General features: G+C 57.3%; 7 protein-coding genes across 7 annotated transcripts; 3 read left to right on the top strand and 4 right to left on the bottom strand.

Moving 5' to 3' along the window:
* Positions 1-104: 104 nt before the first annotated feature.
* On the bottom strand, positions 105-1,323 carry F5144DRAFT_588635 (uncharacterized protein; the record flags this gene model as incomplete). The annotated part of the gene is made up of 2 exons (XM_066789952.1): positions 105-1,094; positions 1,267-1,323. 2 exons carry the CDS (start codon positions 1,321-1,323, stop codon positions 105-107), a joined length of 1,047 nt encoding a protein of 348 aa, XP_066648351.1.
* Positions 1,324-2,108: 785 nt separating this feature from the next.
* Positions 2,109-3,961, bottom strand: F5144DRAFT_32499 (uncharacterized protein). Its single transcript, XM_066784078.1, has one exon. The coding sequence runs from the start codon at positions 3,779-3,781 to the stop codon at positions 2,144-2,146; it is 1,638 nt and encodes a 545-aa protein (XP_066648352.1). The 5' UTR covers positions 3,782-3,961; the 3' UTR covers positions 2,109-2,143.
* A 1,279-nt stretch (positions 3,962-5,240) lies between these two features.
* Positions 5,241-6,442, bottom strand: F5144DRAFT_32737 (uncharacterized protein). The gene is made up of 2 exons (XM_066784108.1): positions 5,518-6,442; positions 5,241-5,465 (listed from the first exon to the last, which is right to left on the bottom strand). The coding sequence occupies exon 1, from the start codon at positions 6,323-6,325 to the stop codon at positions 5,561-5,563; it is 765 nt and encodes a 254-aa protein (XP_066648353.1). The 5' UTR covers positions 6,326-6,442; the 3' UTR covers positions 5,241-5,465; positions 5,518-5,560.
* A 502-nt stretch (positions 6,443-6,944) lies between these two features.
* F5144DRAFT_32685 (RNA polymerase II subunit A C-terminal domain phosphatase SSU72) lies at positions 6,945-8,127 on the top strand. The gene is made up of 2 exons (XM_066784102.1): positions 6,945-7,192; positions 7,248-8,127. The coding sequence occupies exons 1-2, from the start codon at positions 7,077-7,079 to the stop codon at positions 7,903-7,905; spliced, it is 774 nt and encodes a 257-aa protein (XP_066648354.1). The 5' UTR covers positions 6,945-7,076; the 3' UTR covers positions 7,906-8,127.
* Positions 8,128-9,889: 1,762 nt separating this feature from the next.
* Positions 9,890-12,750, top strand: F5144DRAFT_481219 (uncharacterized protein; the record flags this gene model as incomplete). Its single annotated transcript, XM_066785272.1, has 2 exons — positions 9,890-10,903; positions 10,960-12,750. The coding sequence occupies 2 exons, from the start codon at positions 9,890-9,892 to the stop codon at positions 12,748-12,750; spliced, it is 2,805 nt and encodes a 934-aa protein (XP_066648355.1).
* Positions 12,751-13,978: 1,228 nt separating this feature from the next.
* On the top strand, positions 13,979-15,482 carry F5144DRAFT_32626 (uncharacterized protein). Its single transcript, XM_066784094.1, has 2 exons — positions 13,979-14,497; positions 14,560-15,482. Exons 1-2 carry the CDS (start codon positions 14,226-14,228, stop codon positions 15,158-15,160), a joined length of 873 nt encoding a protein of 290 aa, XP_066648356.1. The 5' UTR covers positions 13,979-14,225; the 3' UTR covers positions 15,161-15,482.
* Positions 15,384-18,590, bottom strand: F5144DRAFT_32650 (uncharacterized protein). Its single transcript, XM_066784095.1, has 5 exons — positions 17,440-18,590; positions 17,066-17,388; positions 16,773-17,008; positions 15,846-16,722; positions 15,384-15,762 (listed from the first exon to the last, which is right to left on the bottom strand). Exons 1-5 carry the CDS (start codon positions 18,327-18,329, stop codon positions 15,653-15,655), a joined length of 2,436 nt encoding a protein of 811 aa, XP_066648357.1. The 5' UTR covers positions 18,330-18,590; the 3' UTR covers positions 15,384-15,652.
* Positions 18,591-19,239: the final 649 nt, after the last annotated feature.

A 19,239-nucleotide genomic window follows, 5' to 3' on the forward strand; every position in this document is an offset into this window, starting at 1 on the left:
CAATAGATATCAAAATCTTCACAAGCTTTCGAAATCCATGTTTTATTCTACAAGCTGCCGCTCAAAGCAAGGCAAGGCTAGGCTAAGACAGAAAACCACATCATCTAGAACTTGTAGACCTGCTCCGGGCTGTAGCCCAGCTCCTTCAGGATCCCCTTGAGCTCGCCCTGGTCCTTGGGGCTCTTCTTGTTCCCGGAGATGGCGTCCATCATGCCGGGGGGCCCGCACACAAACACCTTGATGTTCTCATCCTTGGGCTCGGGGAGGACCGTCTTGAGCAGGTCCTTGGTGATGAAGCCCTTGCCGCCGGTCCAGTGCTTGGGGGGCTCGTCGAGCACGTAGAAGGCGCGGAAGCGGCGCGGGTTGCTGTTCTCGAGCGCGGCGAGCTCCTTCTTGAGCAGGATGTCGTCCTCGCGCACGTTGCCGAAGACGAGCGTCACCTTGGTCTGGTCGTCCGGGTTGTTGAAGATGGCGCGGCAGAGCTGGAACATAGGCGTGATGCCCGTGCCGCCCGCCACCAGCGCGATGTGCCCATGCTTGTTGGCCGTCCACGGGTACTTGGGCAGCGGGCCCTTGACGTCCAGCCGCTGGCCGGGCACCAGGTCGTGCAGGTGCGTGCTCATGGGCCCGTTGGGGTACTTCTTGACCAGCAGGTCTAGGTAGCCGCGCGCGTCCTCGTCGTTGGTCGGCGTGTACGGCCGGATCACGGGCTTCTCGGCGTCGACCGGCTTGAACTTGGTCAGGATGGCGCTGGTAACGTGCACGCCTGATACCATGTCGTCCTCGGGCAGGCAGAAGCGCAGCCGCTTCGAGTTGTGGTTGACCACCTCGACCTCCTCGAGCTTCAGGCTGACCCAGCCCTGCTCGCCGCCCGTGAGCGCCTGCTTGACCTCGCTGGTCGAGAGCTTGTCGGCGGCGGCGCTCGAGGCGTCCTTCACCTTCTCCTCGGCCTTCTTGGCGGCGGGGGTGCCCCCAAGGAAGTAGTAGCCGGCACCGGCTACAGCGGCGGCGGCTGCGCCATAGAGCAGCGTGTTGTTGCCCTTCTTGGGGTCGGCGGAGGGGGGCTCGGTGGCATAGCGGCGGACCTGGAATTGCTATAGAATAATTAGTAAGAATGAAAGGATTGAGGCTGAGATTGCATAGAGCTAGAGCTGTCGCGCTGCCGAGCCACATAGCTACAAAATTGCGCAGTAGCTGCACGGCTGCGAGGGGCAGTAGAGGTACATAGTCAAGCAAACGGATGGAGGGGCAGAGGAAGAATCTCACCCGCTTGAGGGGCGCGGCGGCCCGGAAAGCAGATCGGCTGGCGACAAACAGGCTCATGATGTCGGCAATTGGGTCGGAATGGGATGCGGAACGAGTGGCCGCTTGTCAATGGGAGAGAGAATTATGTGCGACAACCCGGGCTGGGGGGGTCGCGATCCGATGGTGCGATTTGTAAACAGCCGGGACCGGCGGGACATGGACGGAGCTTGTTCATCCCTCCGATCTTGCTCCCGCCCTGCGATTGCCCATTGAGATTTGGCGGGCGCCCTGCCAAGTTCGGGCGGTTTACGTCATTCAGCCCACTGAAGCCGCGTTCCCCTTGGCGACCTTTACTGGGTGGGTTTCAGACTTTCAGGGGCTGAATGTGATACTTCAGCTTATGTAGGTTGCTGAGGTGGTCTTAGCTTTCGAGGTACCTATGTAAGGTACATGAAAACAATACCTTATAGGTGTTCATCGGACTCGAGCGAGGAACAGCTCTACGAACCAATCAACTATTGGAGGTCAGCTTTACGAGCCGAGCAGAAGAAATATGGTAAGAGCATCACTCATATCGTGCCGAAAGCAAGGGGCCAGAGAAGTAGCCAAGGCAACGCCGAGATATATTCCTCCCATCATAATCATAAAACATCAAACCACAAGAAGAAACGGACGCGATGGTTTTGCCCATCGCTCGACCCTGCTTGAAGTCGTATTGGTACAAGATTCCCAACACCCCAGCCCCCCAAGCCCCGAACCCGTGGGAAGCTTAGCAGCCCCCCAACCCGTTTCCCCTGGTATGCAGCCTCCGATAAGTATGCTCCGTTGAACATGCCTCCCCTTGTTGTTTCTCCTCTCTGGGGCCCTGCCTCTCCCTCTGCCGCGTTCTCCGGATGTATCACCTCGACTCCCTCTTCTTCGGCAACCCGGCCCCGGAACCCGACCTCTCTAATTTCGCATCGGGGAGTGTCTCCAAGCCGCTGGCTGCCGCGTCACCTTTCTTCGCACCGGCGGCCGTGGCAGATATCGTGTCCTGACTAGCCCGCCGGGATCCAAATCCTTGATGAATGGCCAGGGTCGGGGTATTTGCTTGGCTGCCGCCTCTTTGCCCGTGATAATGCACGACCTGTGGTGGGGGCTGACCGGCCTGGGTGCCGAGCAGATGTTGCGGATAAGGATCGAGGTCCTTGCTCGACGTGGAAAAGGTAGAGAGGACCGGCTGATGGTAGCCATTGGTTGTTGCAGTATTAGTAGTAGTGGACGCCGTGTTGTTCGTTGCCGTCGACGACCCGCTGGCCGTGGTTACGGCCGGCGAGTGGGGTAACTGCGGCGCCGGCGTGTGTTCGGCCTGTGTGGGCGTGCCGACGTCGTTGCTCGGGCTGGCAGGGCTGGCATCGCCCGTGATCAGGTTGCCAGCCAGACTGTTCAAGCCGCCCTCGATATCGCGCAGTAGCCGCACGTACTCTTCAGGTACGAGGCCGCTCTCCTGGGTCTTGGGATCCTCAGCGACCAGCCAGCCCTGGCCGTACCGGTAGGACACCCAGATGATCTGGCCTTCTACCAGGGGCAGCTCGCTCTCGTTCTCCCGCTCAAAGTCGAAAAGCGCAACGGCTTTCCCGTGCATTTCTTCGTCTGGCGACGTAATGGTAAACTGGTAGTCCCTCGAGTAGCGGGACTCGTCCACGTTGTGGAAGCTCGGAGACGAGCACGCGCTCGAATCATCCGAACCAAAATCGCCCGCTCCACCAAACTGGCGGGGTTGATGGCTCGCCAGCTGATATGCGTTGCCCCCGTGACGGGCTTCGTCTGGGGGGTATGTGACATACTCGCCGCCCGGCCCATTGGCCTCGTTGCCTTGGTTCACATAGTACCGTTCGCTGCCGTCGTTGCTGGTACCGACATAATATCCCCGGTCGCCATCGAAAGTCTGTGGTTCGGCCTGGGCATCGCGGCTGACCCGGCTCTTGGTATAGGTGCCGCCCGATGCGCTCTTGTGCTTCTTATGCCTTGAGCTAACGACGGGGCTCTGCAAATCCTCGTCCTCGCTCCACGGCGGGCCGTCACCAAAGTGAATCGCGGGCAAGTCGGCGGGCCGGTTCGCAAAGGCGCGGCTCCACGAGTGGGTGTCCCAATTTGTCCCGGTATCCCACGCCGGCAAATCGGACAGACGTTGTTGCTCGCTCCCTAAGGCGAACATGCCCGACGGGGGTCGTGAGGGTTCGGGCGGAGGGCCATAGTGCATGGGATGTGATGCCGGGTAAGCAAAGTCTCGCACGAGTGTGTAGGGAAGGCTCGACGGGTAAATCGGAAATATGTGCGAGGCAGGGCGCGACCTCGAGGGGATGGAGCTCGCCGTCGAGTACTGCGACAAGCGGTTCCTGGAAACGTGCGACATAGGGCGCGATAGGTTGCTCCTGCGAGCGGGCGGCGAGGTAATGAGCGGGGGAAGAGGGGGATGCGCCGCGTTAGGAGCAGGAGATGAGATGGCGGGCGGCGAAGTCGCAGGAGACGAGCCGGGCGACATGACCGCCGTCATGGTTCGGGGAAGGCGAGTTAACGATGAGGAAGAATCAATAGGATTCTGGGGTTGCTGAGAGTGTGGGGTTTGGTTGCGCCTCGCCCTGGCTCGCTCGCTTTCGGGGGGCGCTTGGGGGGGGATTGTGTCGGTGGGACCCCCAGCAACGCCGGCGCTGCCACCACTGCAAGTTCGGGGGAACCGAGGGTTGGGAACAACCTGGAAAAAGGGGAAAACTCGCGAACCCCTCGTCTTTGGGTCTGTCAAACCGTTGCAGTTTTTTTCTTTTTCTTTTTGGCGCCAGGGGCCTCTTCTAGCTCGTTCCCTATCGATGTCGCACAGTTGCAGTGGAGAAGTTTGACAGGCGGTAAATGGAAATCGATGGCTCTTGTGCCCGTCTGTGTTGCCAGGAAACGTGGATGCGTGGATGCGTGTTTCGTCAGACTGCCCGATTTTGCGCTCAGACAGCGCCAGGCCAGGAGAGGAAAGGAACAATTGCAGGGCAGACTCTCTCCACAATTTGTCGTTCCCGGCGGTCGGGATTGTATTATTAGAACGGGACCCGGCGGTCTCTTGCCCTGAAGCGACCGACTAGTTCGCCGCGGTAATTTGCACTCAGGAGCAGCGCGTCCGGCCACCGGGATGGAGCGGGCACAATTGGAAGGCAAATCTAGGTAGGTCGCGAAGGAAAAGAAGGAGTCGAAGATGAGAAAGTCGATGAAAACTGCCCGCCCCTCAGGGGGTTGAAGAGTGGAGAAGTTGAGCGCTGTGAGAGCACAAAGGGTGGGCGGCTGGCCAGCAATGGAAGGCCGGGCACCCTGCTAAGCGCGCTCCAGCAGGCCTGCAAGACCCCACCCAGCAACCGCCGGGGTTCGCTGGGTGGCCAACTACGAAGGTTCCATTCCTCGCAACCAGCGAGCCAACCCTGGGTCACCGGGGACACGCACCAACAGGGGCAGGTCTTCTCAATCCAGGCGAGAGCCGCCTCCAGCTGTCCACACGCAATATCACCATCCCCAACTGCATGGTGTTTTGATGCATCTCTAATTGGCGAATGCACTGGATACAGGGAGAAGTGGCCGGGCGTCCTTCCTCGGAGCTCCGGGCAAAAATTGACGACAGGGAGGTAACTGATAGGGCTCCCTCCTGGATTCGCCTTTTACCCCCCCGTTGGGAATGGGAATTAGACGAAACAAAACATAGCCTCATCATCGAGAGGTCGCCGGCAAGGTAAGGTAGGTTAGACAGAAAGGACTCCTTGCCTGCTGTCTGTCACCAACCGTCCAACCCAAGCCCACCAATAAACTTCAACTTGTAGACTATTTTTAGAATAAATGCCTTGTAACTCATCTGTCCTCGTCGGTGTCCACTGTCCAGTGCATCGAGTCTCTCGAGTGGGCGTGGCACTCCTTCGACAATTGCCAACCGCCAAATTGAAGTCCTGTTCTGTCAGGAGTGACATCTCTGGCTGAAGAATCTGCTTCAGCGCGCTCATGAGAGTTGCACTCGACCAAAGCTTGCCAGTGTGGAGTCTGCGATATTGGGGCGCAGTTGGGCAGACAGGCAGGGGTTGCGTCTGAAACACTGGTTCTGGGTGGGAGGTCCAATGAGGGTGAGGCTGTTGTCGAGGCCAAGATTCGAACTGTGACCCGAAATTACTTACCTGCCTATAACTATACAAATATCTCGAATAAATACATTTGCCCTAATTACATATTTGTATTAAACACATTATATAGGTAATGTAGTCCACGTACTATTACATCTTCGTGATATCAACCGTCCGTAGCGTTTCCTTCCTCACAAGGCTAAACCGCCGAGAAGGCAAGCCGCCGCCAACGCCGTCTGGACCGTACGCGCTGGTCTAACCCCGGCGCTGCTCGTTGATGTCGCCGATGTAGTGGTCGAAGTTGGAGCGGCCAAACTAGATGCGTGGCTCAGAATGCTGCTGTATGTATCTCGAGCGGCCCGGGCGTAGCACGGGTGATTTTCCGCGGGCTCGGCTACCTGGCCCAGAGGGCACTGGGACTCCGTCGTGTTATCCCGAACTTCGATGATCGCCTCAAGCTCGGGACACTCTGGGACGTCCATAACCCTGTGAATCTCGCCCGGCTCGTATGTTATGATCTCCTCCTCGGTCGCGATATTGAACATCAGATCCCCTCCGGTCAAATTATCGTCTCCACAGGAGTCGAACGAAAAGAACCACTGGAGCATGAATCTGTCATCGCGGGGTGACCTTGTGATCCATTCGGTGACGTTGGTGGTGGCAATGAGGTAATTGGATTTCGAGTTGGTATCATTCGAGACCCGGATCGTTCCCGAATCATACCAAATGCCCCCTGGGGTGACGCCCCCGCCATAAGGCATGATGTCCCAAAGAATGTTCAATTCACTCCTAGGCGGCCTAATCTCTTGGAGGTGCTGGATGTGGAAGACGATGGGAAAGACCTCGGCGACTATGAACGTGGTGTTGCGCGGGTGGACGATACCGATTTCGAGATCTAGGCGAGCACTCACCGCAAGTGACAGGCCGGCGACTGCCCAGAGTGAAGAAAGCCTCATCGTTTCTGTGTTGATGTTCCGTTGAATTCGCTGCGAGGGACGATGAAAAAGCCGCAACTCGAGGACACGGCGGGAACTACTATCCCAGGAGCCCAAGCGAGGCAGCGCCAGTTTTATTAGACCATTTCATTCTCACGAGCACGAAGGACATTATATTGGGGGCGGTTTTGTGCCGTTCTTCCGTTTAGGGACCGCAAGTGCAAGCACACGGACCAGAGGTTCTCCAACCCAATAATTAGGCGGTCAAGACTGGCAGTATCTTGATTCGGTGATGCGGGTCGGGAGCTTTTGCCAAGGTCGGACCCAGTTGCGGAAAACATTTCACAAGCTTTCCTCTACTGTCACCAAACCGACCCAAAGAACACCCAGAAGCTTCTTTCGAGCCCGCCGGTCCATTTCGCACCTGGGCCATACTTCTTGCATGGTTCATTACCCATGATGAGAACATAGCACTGCTGCTCTGGTGTCTCCCCGAAGGTAAGCGCATACGTTATCCCCGATTGTCTCAACCCCTCTTTGTTTATGATGAGCCTTATTGGAGCTGTCTGTAGTCCTGCTTCGCAGGCGGTGATGACAAGTTATATAATTACGCTTTTTTTCTGATCGTACATGGCTGTTGCGGAAATATCTACGGAATCCTGTTTCCTGATATCATAGCTAACGTCGCCGATAGAGCAAGTACGGGTGCATTTTTGGTGAAGCGACGAGCACCGTCGAAGACGACCACCGCTTTTATTCTCACAACCCCGCCATGGAAACCGCAAACGGAAACGCGGGCTCTGCGGCCCCGGCCCAAAACGGCCCACAGGAAGACGCGTCAGGGTTCAAGTTGAAGTTCTGTACTGTCTGTGCGAGCAACCAGAACCGGTAAAGACGCCCGCGACTCATTGTATCCGGCCAGCAACAAACTAACGTGGACTAGGTCAATGGAAGGGCATCTCCGCCTCGCCCAAGCCAACTACCCCGTCATCTCCTTCGGGACCGGGTCCCTTGTACGATTGCCAGGGCCCACCATTACCCAACCCAACGTCTACAAATTCAATGAGACCTCATACGATAGCATCTACCGGGAGCTCGAAGCCAAGGACCCCCGTCTGTACCGGGCGAACGGCCTGCTGAACATGCTGGGCCGGAACCGCGTCATCAAATGGGGTCCCGAGCGGTGGCAGGATTGGCAAGTCGGGATGCCGAGAGTCAAGCACGAGAAGGATCAAGGGAGCATAGGCATGGAGGCTGGCGTGCCCGACATTGTCATCACTTGCGAGGAACGTTGCTGGGACGCCGTTGTCGATGACCTCCTCAACCGTGGCTCTCCGCTGAACCGGCCCGTTCACGTCATCAACATCGACATCAAGGACAACCACCAGGACGCTTCGATTGGCGGTGGAGCTATGGTCGACCTCGCGGATTCTCTGAACAGAGCCGCAATTGAGGAGCGTGACAAAGTGGGAGCGGCCGTTTTCGATGCCGGGGGCGCTGCCAGCCGTGCGAGCTTTGACGAACGGGTGCCCGAAGTTTTAGGCGAGTGGCAGGAGAGGTGGCCCGGTCTACCTTCGACGTGGACTTTGTCCTGGTTTTGAGTGGTCCTATTTCATTTTTCATGTGCAAAGGCGTTTAACGGTTGGGCGACTCGGAGTACGGGATTGGGGTTCAGGGCAGGCTCAAGAGATACCAGGCATCATCAGGCCATGAGTTTTACTACGATACTATGACAAGCAGTTATGGGGCGCCGCCCCGCTATCTTCACAGGAAAAGGGAACTTTGGGTGGTGATCAGTTAACTGCGAAGTACCAACTAATATCCAGCCTCCTAGCATCCTAGCTAGTGTGGACTCTCGGAGGCCCCGGTGTTTGCTGCTGCTTTAAAGCGACTGGGGTGGGGTGGGAGGCCTTCCTCCCTGGCTGACTCGCGACGAAACAAATGATGACTCGGCTTCGAGAAATTTTGCGAAAGCTGCGGGAGCGAAGTGGCATGAGTAGGAAATCGTGACTTTATCCGCCACCCGGGCTATCAAACGCCGAAGTATGGGGGATATGCGGAGAAGGGCCCGGGAGCCAATGCGGGCGGGCCTTGACTTGACAGCTCTTGTTCCTGCGTCGGCCTTGTGTGACGGGGAGAGCCGCACAACCGGTATCGCCGGATTATCAAGACTGGTCAGCTTACTGTATAACCGAACTATGTTGTTGGATAACTACAAATATATGTCGTTCTTTCTTCTCAGTACACAGAACCACTTGAAAAACCCCTGTGGGTGGGTGTCTTGTATCTGCAAAATTCATTGTTGGCATCCGGCATTTCAATTCAAAGACCCCCATCACCCACCCATGGATGGGGAAAGGGAATTGAAAGAAGGCTCAAAGAAGAAAGAGGCTTTGGGTTTCGAGGGAGTCCGCAAATGTCTCGGGGAAAGCGTTGTGTTTCACGGAACTCGGCTCAGATTATCTACTTTGTAGTTAGAGATACAAAACATCCCTTTGTTCTTTCCCCCGAAGATCCCCGGATTTCCTCTCCCTGGGCGGCCAAAGACAGTCTCGCTTCAGCTCTCCATGCTTTGTCTCGATGCAAAGAGCCGGCTCGACCGACCGACAACATCGGCTTCAAGAAAAAAAAGTTGACTTGCAGGGTCGATCCCCCGCCCATCCCTGTCTCCGCCTTCCCGCCTCCTTTCGCCGAGATGTTCCTGCCGTAGCGCGCGACTACCTGGACAAGGAAATTACACCCCCAGCACCAATCCCCAGCAGTTCAGCTGCCAAACCAATCGCCACCCAGCAGTGGCCCTGCCGGGGTCGTCATCAGGGGCGCTTGGGCGATTCATTGCCCTTTTTGTGACCTTTTGCACCCCCAAATCCCACGTCTCGGTGATTCCCACGACCCGCACTCAAAGTCGTCGGTGGTCATCTGTAATTACACGCTGCCTAAAAGGACGCGGTCGTTGTTTGCTTGCGCTTTGCAGACAGTCCGGTTCTTTTTTCGCTCCTTTTTGCTCCTTTTGCTGCTCTGCTTTCTTGCTCTCCCGACTCGTGCTCGACTTACATTCTTTTCGCTATTTTCCGCCACTCATTTGCAGCTTCGTGGCAACCGAGTAAAGACGAAACCGCACTAGACGAGATCAGACGACGAAACGGCCTTTCACGACGGCCATCCTGTGCCCCCCAGCTACGAGCACACGACCCCCAACAACAATCAGCAGTCCAACAGGCCGGGCCGCCTCATATCGGACCAGATCTTGTATATCTTTGTGTGTGCTGTTCCGTGTGGTCGGGCCGTGCCACTTCAGCCTTCTTTCTAGAAGAAGCAGAGCTGCACGCTCGCCGCTCCTGGCGACCCTTCGTTGGCCGAGCGTCAAGGCGTTTCATGCTGTGTCAACTTTCGACCACCGTTCCCCGCTGCGTCGTCGTCCGGTTTAATCCTTTGTAATAATTTCCTTTCGTTGCGTGCGCCCTTCGCCGCCACTCAGCGTCGCCAATTTCCGCCCTTCGGCGCCACGTACCCTTGCGCCCGCCGGTTGCTCTCTGGTGCCCGCTTACGACGGCCAACGCCCACTACGAACCACACCCGAATACCATGAATGGCCGCAATGCACCACTGTCACCTGTCTCTGTAGGCGGTAGCGAATGGTCATATCCAACCATCGATAAGGACGGGCTCCCATACCAAAATAACCGAGGTCAACTCAGCACACCGCCCGACTCTGCCGGACCAGTCAAGCCGATGAACAACTTCCCACCGGGGCCGAGGAGCGTCGGCGGTCCCTCGCCGCCCGCTTCCGTCGGCCGATCGAGCGCCGGCACCAACCTATATGCAAGGAGCGAGAGCGGGAGGAGTCAGAGTCAGTCGGAAAACCAGGAGCTGATGCTCTCAGAGCACTATGTCTCTCTCAAGCGCTTCCTCTCAGCAACATCGCGCGATGGCAACCCGAAACCCCCACCGAACAAGGCTCGCGATAAGCTGCAACGCCTTACCGGCGTCCAATTTCTCGAACTCAGTACCGATGTTTACGACGAGTTGAAGCGACGCGAACTTGCGAGTCGAGTACCCCCAGGTGCTCCGCCCGGCTCTGGGCCTCCAGATTACCTCTTGCCCGAGGAAAATTTCCACCCAAAACGAAACCAAGCACGCCAGAAACTCTCTTCCCTTGGCCCCCCGCGGTTCCGTGACCTAGCCACCGATGTCTTTTGCGAACTGGAGCGGAGGTTCCCGCGTTTTGCCGGCCCGGATGTTCCTCGTGTGGGAAGCCCAATGTCGGTCCGTGGAGGACCGCAGAGCCGCTCGCAGACACCTGTAAACGGAATGAACGGGTATCCTCCGAGGAACCAGAGTCGGAGACGCCCCTCCGAAGCTAGCTCGGTAAGAAGCGGGCGCGGGTTACCGACGCCTTTGCAGGCTGGTTTCCCGATTCCGCCGTCACCCGGCATACCAAATGGCGACTACGGGAGACCGATGCCGAAGCAGTTTCAGAGCAACACCATCGTCCCCAATAAGAGCACGATGGTAGAGGAGGACGATGACGCTATCAGTCCCACGAGTCCGGACCCGAACGCACCATATGGGATGCAGCGCGCCGCAGGGCAAACCGAGGTTTGTTTTCTCCTTCCCGCACCACTGAGCATTGATCGCTAACACAAAGTTTATAGTCGGACAAGAAGCTCATCGAAGAATACGAACAGCAGATCAGGGATTTGCGGGAGAAGGTCAACAGCATGGAGGACACATTAAAGCAAAAGGATGATGAACTCAACGGCGCCTTGGATGGCGAACGCTCGAAAGCGGCCGCGGCGGACTCGGCAAAACACGAGTGGGATAGTACCCGCGCGAACTTGGAGGATAAACTCGCCGAGGCTCAAGAGCTAAACGACTCCTTGCAGCGGGAGATCGATAGGCTCCGGGGTGAGCACGAGAATGAGGCGCAAGAGTTGAGGGACGAGCTCGAGCAGGTCAAGAACGCGAGCCGTTCGGTGTCAAGTGGAGCGGCCGATCCCGAGCTCGAACGGGAGAACAAAGCGCTACGTATGGCGCTAGAAGAGCAGGAGCAAGTGACTGAGGAGGTGCGGCGGGAAGCCCAAGAGTTCCTTCGGGAGATGAGGACGATCTCCCAGCAGAGCGGCGCCACCTGGGATAGGCAATCCGAGATGGAGAAGACGATAGAGTCGCTCGAGAATGAAGTACGAGAGTGGCAGAATCGCTATGCGCGCACCAAAACGCAGCTGCGCGACATGCGCGGTTCCTCTGCCGGGCTCACGATGGACCAGGACGCCGGCAGATATGTTCGCGAGAAGGGATTTGTGGAAGACGGCGGGTTGGTTAAGGATATCCACGTCACAAAATTCCAGCTCGCCATCGACGATCTTCTCAAGCAGGCTCGTGCGGACCCGGAGCGCGTGATCGACGCGATGAAGGCAGTCGTGGTCAGTGTTCGGCGGATCACCAAAGACATCGACACCTCGGCGCAAAACGGAGAGGCGGCCATGCAGTATCAAAAGCCCAAGTCCCGGGTTTCATCTACGGCCAACAACATGATCACGGCTTCCAAGAATTTTGCGAGCTCAGCTGGCATTTCCCCGGTATCGCTGCTTGATGCAGCGGCATCCCACCTGGTCGCGGCGGTCGTTGAGTTGCTTCGCGCAGCCAAGATTCGCACCACTCCGGGGGACGAGTTGGAAGAAGATGATGACGGGACCGTGACCCCTGTGGACTCGACCGGATTCTTCTCCCCGCAAACCAACGGACAGAGCAAGGTATCTAGCATCACGTCGGTTCAAGCTTCGCTGCCGCCACCCCCGCCATTCCAGGGCTTGGGCCCTAGGAGCCGGGCGAGCGCCGACTCATCCGCCTACAGCCCGGTTAGCTCGCCGCGCGAGTCGTTTGCAAAGGGCCCGATGGCTCGCAACGGGGTGGCCGCCAACGGCGGTCAAGGGGGATACGGTGGCCTGGAGAAGGCCCTACCCATCGCTCCCAACACCAACGGGAACGGGAACGGTTTTTACAACAACGCCCAACAACCCGACAGACGGATCGAGGACCTCAAAATCTACCTTGAAGATCAAAATGCCGTCCTTGTCCAGACGATCCAGAACCTCGTCCAGCTGGTCCGCGATGATGCCAACATCAACCAAGTCACAGAGGAGATCGGCGTCATCACGGACGTAGTCGGGCAGCTGACGGCGGAGACGCAGGCGGCGGTGGGCCCCGGCCCCGACGGTCCTGAGCTAGTCAAGCGACTGGTGGCGTGCCGCGAACGTCTCATGGAGGCCGGCAGCCGCGGGCTTGACCTCGCGGCCGGCGGCAGCGACAGCACGAGCCGCGAGTGGCATATGTGGACCCAGACGCTGCCACCCATTGCTTTTGAGATTAGACGCGAGACCAAGGAGCTCGTGCAGAATCTCGACCGGCTCGTTTTGGATGGCGGCGCAGATGACTTTGCATAAGAGACTTGTCTCTTCCGGTTTTTGATGCTTGAGTTGCATACACCGGGTTAGTAGGTGTTGGAGGGAGGAATTGCAGTTTTCTTTGCTTAGGCTTTGTTCGGATACCCATCATGGCCCCTGGCTTTTTTTTCTCATCGTTTGTCGATGGTTCTTGCTTTTCATCTCCACTTTTGCCATTTGCTTACTCATTACCGGTCCGTTTTATCTTCGAGATTCATCCCAGCGGCATTTTCATTCGGAGATGGTTGCCATACTTTACTTACATGACGTCTTCGGGCGAGTATTGGGCGGTGGTGCTATATACAGGGGGAAGGCAAGGCGAGCGAGCCTTTTGCATGTTATTTATGTACAGATCGGGCTTGCAGGTGATGCAGGAGCAGGCAATGATAGTGACGAAAGGCCCCGATATATCTATATGTATGGACGGATGGATGTGGAAGACATTTCACCACATGTTTGTTAATGTTCTACCTTGGCACATGCGGCACAGGGGTCTAATATTGATGAATGTACACAGTACTCGAAAGATGACCTTTTATCGCCATTGTTTCCCCGATGCATCCTTCTCAAGTTCTGATGTTTTTATATATAAAAAAAAACACTAACTCTCCCTCTCTCGCAGGCTCCGAAGTCTCACAGCTCCCAGGAACGACCTCACCCCGACCAGCAGTCTTCTCAGAGCCGCACTGAAGGGTACCGAAGGGCGTTCCATCAATGGACAGTCGGGTCGGTAAATCAACGGCACGGTCCTGGGCACAGCCATCTTCCCCTCTTTCCATCCACCGCCTTCCAATCAATATTCGGCTTTTCTCAGCCGCACGCACACCCCCTGGCACGAATCAAGACACCATGCGTCCGACCAGCGCCCCTGGGAGGACGCTAATTTTGGGAAAGCCTAGGTGGCTTGCAGCCCCCGCCGCGCCCAAGGCCAGGGAAAGGCGGGTTCATGCCGTGTTTGATGAGGCGGACTGCCCTTGTTGAAAAGGTTGACAGGGTCGCCCAAGATGGCACAAGGCTCGGACTCGGGCCCTCTCTCCCCTTCACCGTTGGGCGACCCTTCTCCTTGTTGTGTGCCCTGTCTTTCGGCTTTCTCTTCCTCTCGACACCACCTTCGTACTTTTGAAAATCGACCTTCGTGTCTCAGACTTGTAGAAGCCACACAGCAACGTCGACGATGAGTAACCCACAGTTCCCAGTCGGCCTACCCCCGGGGCGGGAGCATATTCCCATCCAACCCAGGGGCTTCATTGCCATCAGGATTGTGCAACTCGTCCTGTCCTTGATCATCCTCGGGTTGGCGGCATATGGTGTGTTCATTTCTGGGTTTTGCTTGACGGGCACTTGACTAACAGCCCAAGGCGTCTCCCTCGGCCCGTTTGACGGGAACAACTTCATCTTGGCAGTGGTAAGGACATACCAAACACTCACGCACTCAACCAAGGTCATGAGAACTGACCGCAACCGTCCAGGCCATAATGACGATGCTGTACTCCATCTACCACCTAGTCGCCAAATATGGACCACCCGCGGCCTACAACTACTGGGCCATCCTGGGCGTCGATATCTTCTTCGTCGTCATGTGGCTCTGCTCCTTTGCCCTGCTGGCGGCCCGCGTGGGGGCCTTCTTCTCTCTCGTCAATAGCTATTCCTATAGCTATTCGGCATTTGACTATTCCTCCCTGTCCGACAGCGATCTCATCTGGCTCGCGACGCAGGCGGCGGCGGCCGGGCTAGGCGGTGTCGAGTTGTATGTCCCCATCCCCCCCCAAGTCCTCCCTCCCAAGACTCAAGTCTAACCCACCCCGCCAGCATCCTCTTCCTCGTCTCCCTCATCATCCACTCCATCCACCTCCACCGCCACCGCGCCGCCGGCCTGCACTGCACGCCCGGCACACCCCCCGGGCCCCGCCAACCCACCACCGGCGCCGCCCCCGCCCCTGTCGTCATCTACACCGACAAGGCAGGCAACCCCATATACCAACAACAACAACAACAACAACAACAACAACCCTACCCCGCCCACCTCCAAGGCCAGGCCCCGCCGCCCTTCTACCCCGCCCCGGGCTACGGCCCCGTGCCCATGACCCACATGCAGGGCCAGCCCGTCCCGGTCCAGGGCATGCCCATCCCGATGCAGCAGATGCCGCCGCAGGGCGGGTTCTATCCTCCCCAGCAGCAGCAGCAGCAGCAATATCCCCAACAGCAGCAGCAGCAGCAGCAGCAGCAGCAGCAGCAGCAGCAGCAGCCGCAGCCGATTGTGCCGCAGCCCACGGGGGACAGCCAGGCGCCGCCGTCTTCGGTCGGAGGGCCGCAGATGCAGCCGACGCCGCCGCCGCAGCAGCAACAGCAACATAACTTGCCGCATCGGGGTGGGGGGGTGGTTGCGGGGGAGTTGGGTGCGAATGAGTGAGGGGGGTTTTAGTTGGTTGGTGAGGATGGGGGGGTGTTGGTGGTGGTTGTTGTTGGGTGAAGGGGGTGGGGTGGTTTTAAGATGCGGGTTGCCTACCTCTATATATGCAGTGGCGGGTGGTGGGAGAGTTGGTGTATGGGGTTTGGTTGAATAGGGGTGTTTGTTTGTTTGTTTTGTTGTGATTTTGTGAGGGATGTATACCCAGGGTGTTTAATCAGGTAGTGGCCGTTGGGAGTCTATGCAAAGAATGATATAATTTTACCACCGAACCCGCTCATATCAGATGCCCGCTACTGTATGTAATAATAAAGTAAGGAAAGGGAAGGGTCGGACAAACCAGTAGCTCTGCGATATACAATCTATCCATTCATGTACAGCCTATGGATCATATACTTAGACCAAACCAACGTCTCCAAGACAATCTAACCTCCTCCTATGTTGAATATTCAATCCTTAATATGTACCTTTCCAACGCTTACGGTTTCGGAGTGCTCACAACCGGTGCGCAGCGTTCTTCAAGCGGCTCTCGATGATATCCACCCACCTCTCCGCATTCACCCAGTCCTCGTCATCGATACTCTCAACCAGCCCCGGGAACACCGCTATCAGCACCACGTTAGCACTCACTCCTCACAACGACACAATTACCTTATAGCTAACAGAAAAGAGGGAAGGAAGAACTCACCACCAGCATACCCTGTCCACAGCCCCGGCGCAAACACCACATGCTTGAACCACGACCGCCCATCCAAGCCCTCCTCAAACAAGAACGCACGCTCCATCAGCTTATACTTGGTATTGACCTTGCGGACCTGCCAACCCAGGTGCAGCCTGGCAGGCCACTTCCACCAGGGGATGTGGGCGCGCAGTTTCTCATCGAGCTCGTCGGCGCGCTTGTCGAGCTTGGCGGCGCGTACGGCTAGCTTGGATACGGCTTGGTGCAAGCGCAGTAGGGAGGCCTTGAAGGTTTCGGCGGAGGAGGTGGACGCGGCGGAGAGGGTGGTGGAGGTGTTGCGGGTGCTGCCGCGGAGCTCGAAGTAGGCGTCGTCGTCTAGCATCAGGGGGGCTGCTGTTTCGAGGGTTGATGCGGATGGTGGGGGGGCGAGGGCCGCGTCGAGCTTGTCCTCGACCTGCTTCACGTACCGGTCGAGAGACTGGGCGTAGTCGGCGGCGCGGAAGGAGATGATGGGGAGGTCGGCTAGCCGGGCGGCGAGCAGGCTGAGGATCTGCGCCATGGTGCGGTGGTAGATGAAGCCCGGGTCGCCGTACTTCTCCATCCAGTAGAAGCTGTCGTAGTTGCTGTGGTAGTGGTACACGGGTGAGTCGGGGCCGTAGATAAAACCGATGTCGAGGGATGGGATGCCAGCGAAGTCCTGGAAGGCGGTGAAGTCGCTGCCGCTACCCATGGTCCTGATCTGCTTGTTCCATAGGTCGTGAACTGTCTGGCCCGGGACGGTTTGGTTCGGAGACGGGACCACAGCGGTGACGGCGTGGATGACGTTATGAAGCAGGGGCGCTGCCGATGTCCGCAGTTCGGTTCCCCGGACCGAGGCGTCGGTGTTCTACTAGGGTTAGCAAGGTGGCAGAGATGGGAAAGGGTGGCGGGGCATACAATGTAGGCCACGTTGGCGTGACTGAGCCAGGGCAAGTACTCCTCTACCCATTCAGTGGAGCCAACAAGTCCGTACTCCTCGCCGTCCCAGCTTCCAAAGACAATGGTTCGGAGAGGCTTCCACCCTTGACGGACTGCCTCCCCGAAGGAACGTACCGCCTCATTCAGCACAGCAGACCCGCTGTTGGGGTCGCCGGCTCCCCCCGCAATCCAGGCATCGCGATGGTTCCCGACGACTGAAATGGTGCGATTAGCGTACCACACTGGTGGCAAAACGTGGGGGGGTTACATACTGACGACCTCGTCGGGGATGGTGCCGTTGATGACGCCGATGACATTCCACAAAGGCGTGGTCACGTAGTCCTGCTTGTTGTATAGGTTGACCACGACATCGTCGGGGGTGGGCCCGATGTTGTAATGTACGCCCTTGTACCCCAGCCCCGTGTTACGGGTCCAGTACTGGTTAAAGTCGTCGGCCTTTGGGCCGTGGCCGTTGAGGGCCTTCAGAATGGGAAGCGCATCCTGGTACGAGATGGGAATAGAGGGAATGCTCGGGATGGCCGTGTGTACCGGCTGGCGGGGGGCGCCCGGCTTAGAGGGATATCCCGGCGTTGTCCTATCGGCGTGGTCAGTAAGGGTCCGTGGAGAGAGGCCGAGTGAGGTTTACGGGTCGCCTGGGGCAAAGCTGAGAAACTGGGTGCTCCCCCGCTGTACGCTGCTGGGCTGGCGGGCGGGCCCATCTGGGTAGGGCTTCTCTCCCTTTTCCTCGGTGATGTCTCCGTCGTCGCCGGGATCGCTGTACAGAACGATGCCGGCCATTCCGAGCTCTTGGGCGCGCTTAACCTTCAAACCCCTAAAAATACCGCCATAGCGGGCGATAGCCACCTTGTCTTTGAGTGTGACGTTGGCCTTGACCAGGTCCGCAAAATCCTGGTAAGTGCCATAATTAACATAAACCACCGAGCCGGTGACATTGCCCGAGGCAGAGTAGCCGTGGAAGGTGGGAACCCGATCGGACAAGCTGCTTGTCGGATCATCTTCGATCACGTCCTCAGTAAGGGAAGCCTCGTATGACACCTTCCAAGCCGATGTACCGTCGTCATGCTTCTTTTTCTTCAAAAGAGCCAGGCGGTGATCGACCGGGTAGTTGATGTACACATCGTAGGACACGATATCGGCCTGGATACCGAACTCTTCCCACTTGTTCTTGGTCCAGAGCGCCTGGGAGTAGTTCTTGCCTGCAATATGAGGCCCGGAAGTGTAGTACCTGCTCCATTCCTCGGCGTTTTTGCTAGTAGGGGTGTCCAGGAGGATGCGCTGCAGCTGATCGTAGTCCACCTTCGATTTACCACAGCCGGGCCATGACCACTTGTCATTAGGTTTTTGGTGGGAGTGGCCATCCAGGAATGGTATGGTCGCGGCCACGGCGATGAAGAACCATATCAAGATGGATGCCAGAGCGACGGTACAAAAGCGGCGCAACACGGCATGGGGGTACCGGGGCCGGGGCGCGGCGACCCGGACCTTGGTGAGGAGCGGCGTGTGCTCCGAAGACATGGCTGTCTGTTGCAGTTCTGGCTTGTGGCCGTCAGTCCCATCGTGATCTCTTTTGTTACTGTCAAACTAATGCAATAATGCATGTAGGTCTCATGACGGAAAAGGAAATGTGGTGTCGATATTGTGTCGATGAAATCAAAGCAAGCAAATGGATAAAATTGATAAATTGCACTACCACTCACAGCAACACGATCTCAGCCTCGCAATCTCACATCAATTGGTTTTCGAAATTATGGATTATGTTGGCATGTTCTTTTTCACAGATTCGGCTCTTTTTCGGATTACCGCGTTGGTCGGAGGTGTGGTTGGACGGAGTGGGCAGGTGAGAGGTTGGAAATTCAGTCAGTTGCAGGTTGATACATCAGTGGTGGTTGGGGGTGTGTTGCAGTGGGCGAGTGGGTGGTTGGCTGGCTGGTCAAGAGGTGCTTGGGGGAACGCTGACGCAATGCGGGATCTGCCGTGTGGCCCGGTCCTAATTGAACGAACAGCTGCCGTTTCGGGTTGGGTATTCGTACATACCTAGTTACCTATAGGGTAGACAGCAACCCCTCTTCAACCCCAAGCAATGGAAGATTGACGACTTCAATCCGCCTGCGGCATTGAGACATCTCATCACAGGCGCCAACTCACCATCACGCACCAAGACATTTTGGACATTTTGGGCATTTGGACCCGTCACCGTGCCGCCGGGGAACCTGGGGTACGTCCCGCGGCTAACCCACCATGCCGCCGAGGTGCATGAACCGCCCCGGATCCCATGATAAAACCTCGAAGTCCAGGTTACACCGTAAGATTGTGCATGGTAGTGAAGGTAGTAATATGCTGTGACTCCTCGTTTGCATGGCCTGTCAAGTAGGCAGCCTGTAACATCGCGCCTTCCCCCTCCCAAGTAGTCACCTCAGCACTGAAA

This window comes from Chaetomium tenue, assembly GCF_020726465.1.
Source record: "Chaetomium tenue strain MPI-SDFR-AT-0079 chromosome Unknown F5144scaffold_1, whole genome shotgun sequence".
NCBI classification, from domain to species: Eukaryota; Fungi; Ascomycota; class Sordariomycetes; order Sordariales; family Chaetomiaceae; genus Chaetomium; species Chaetomium tenue.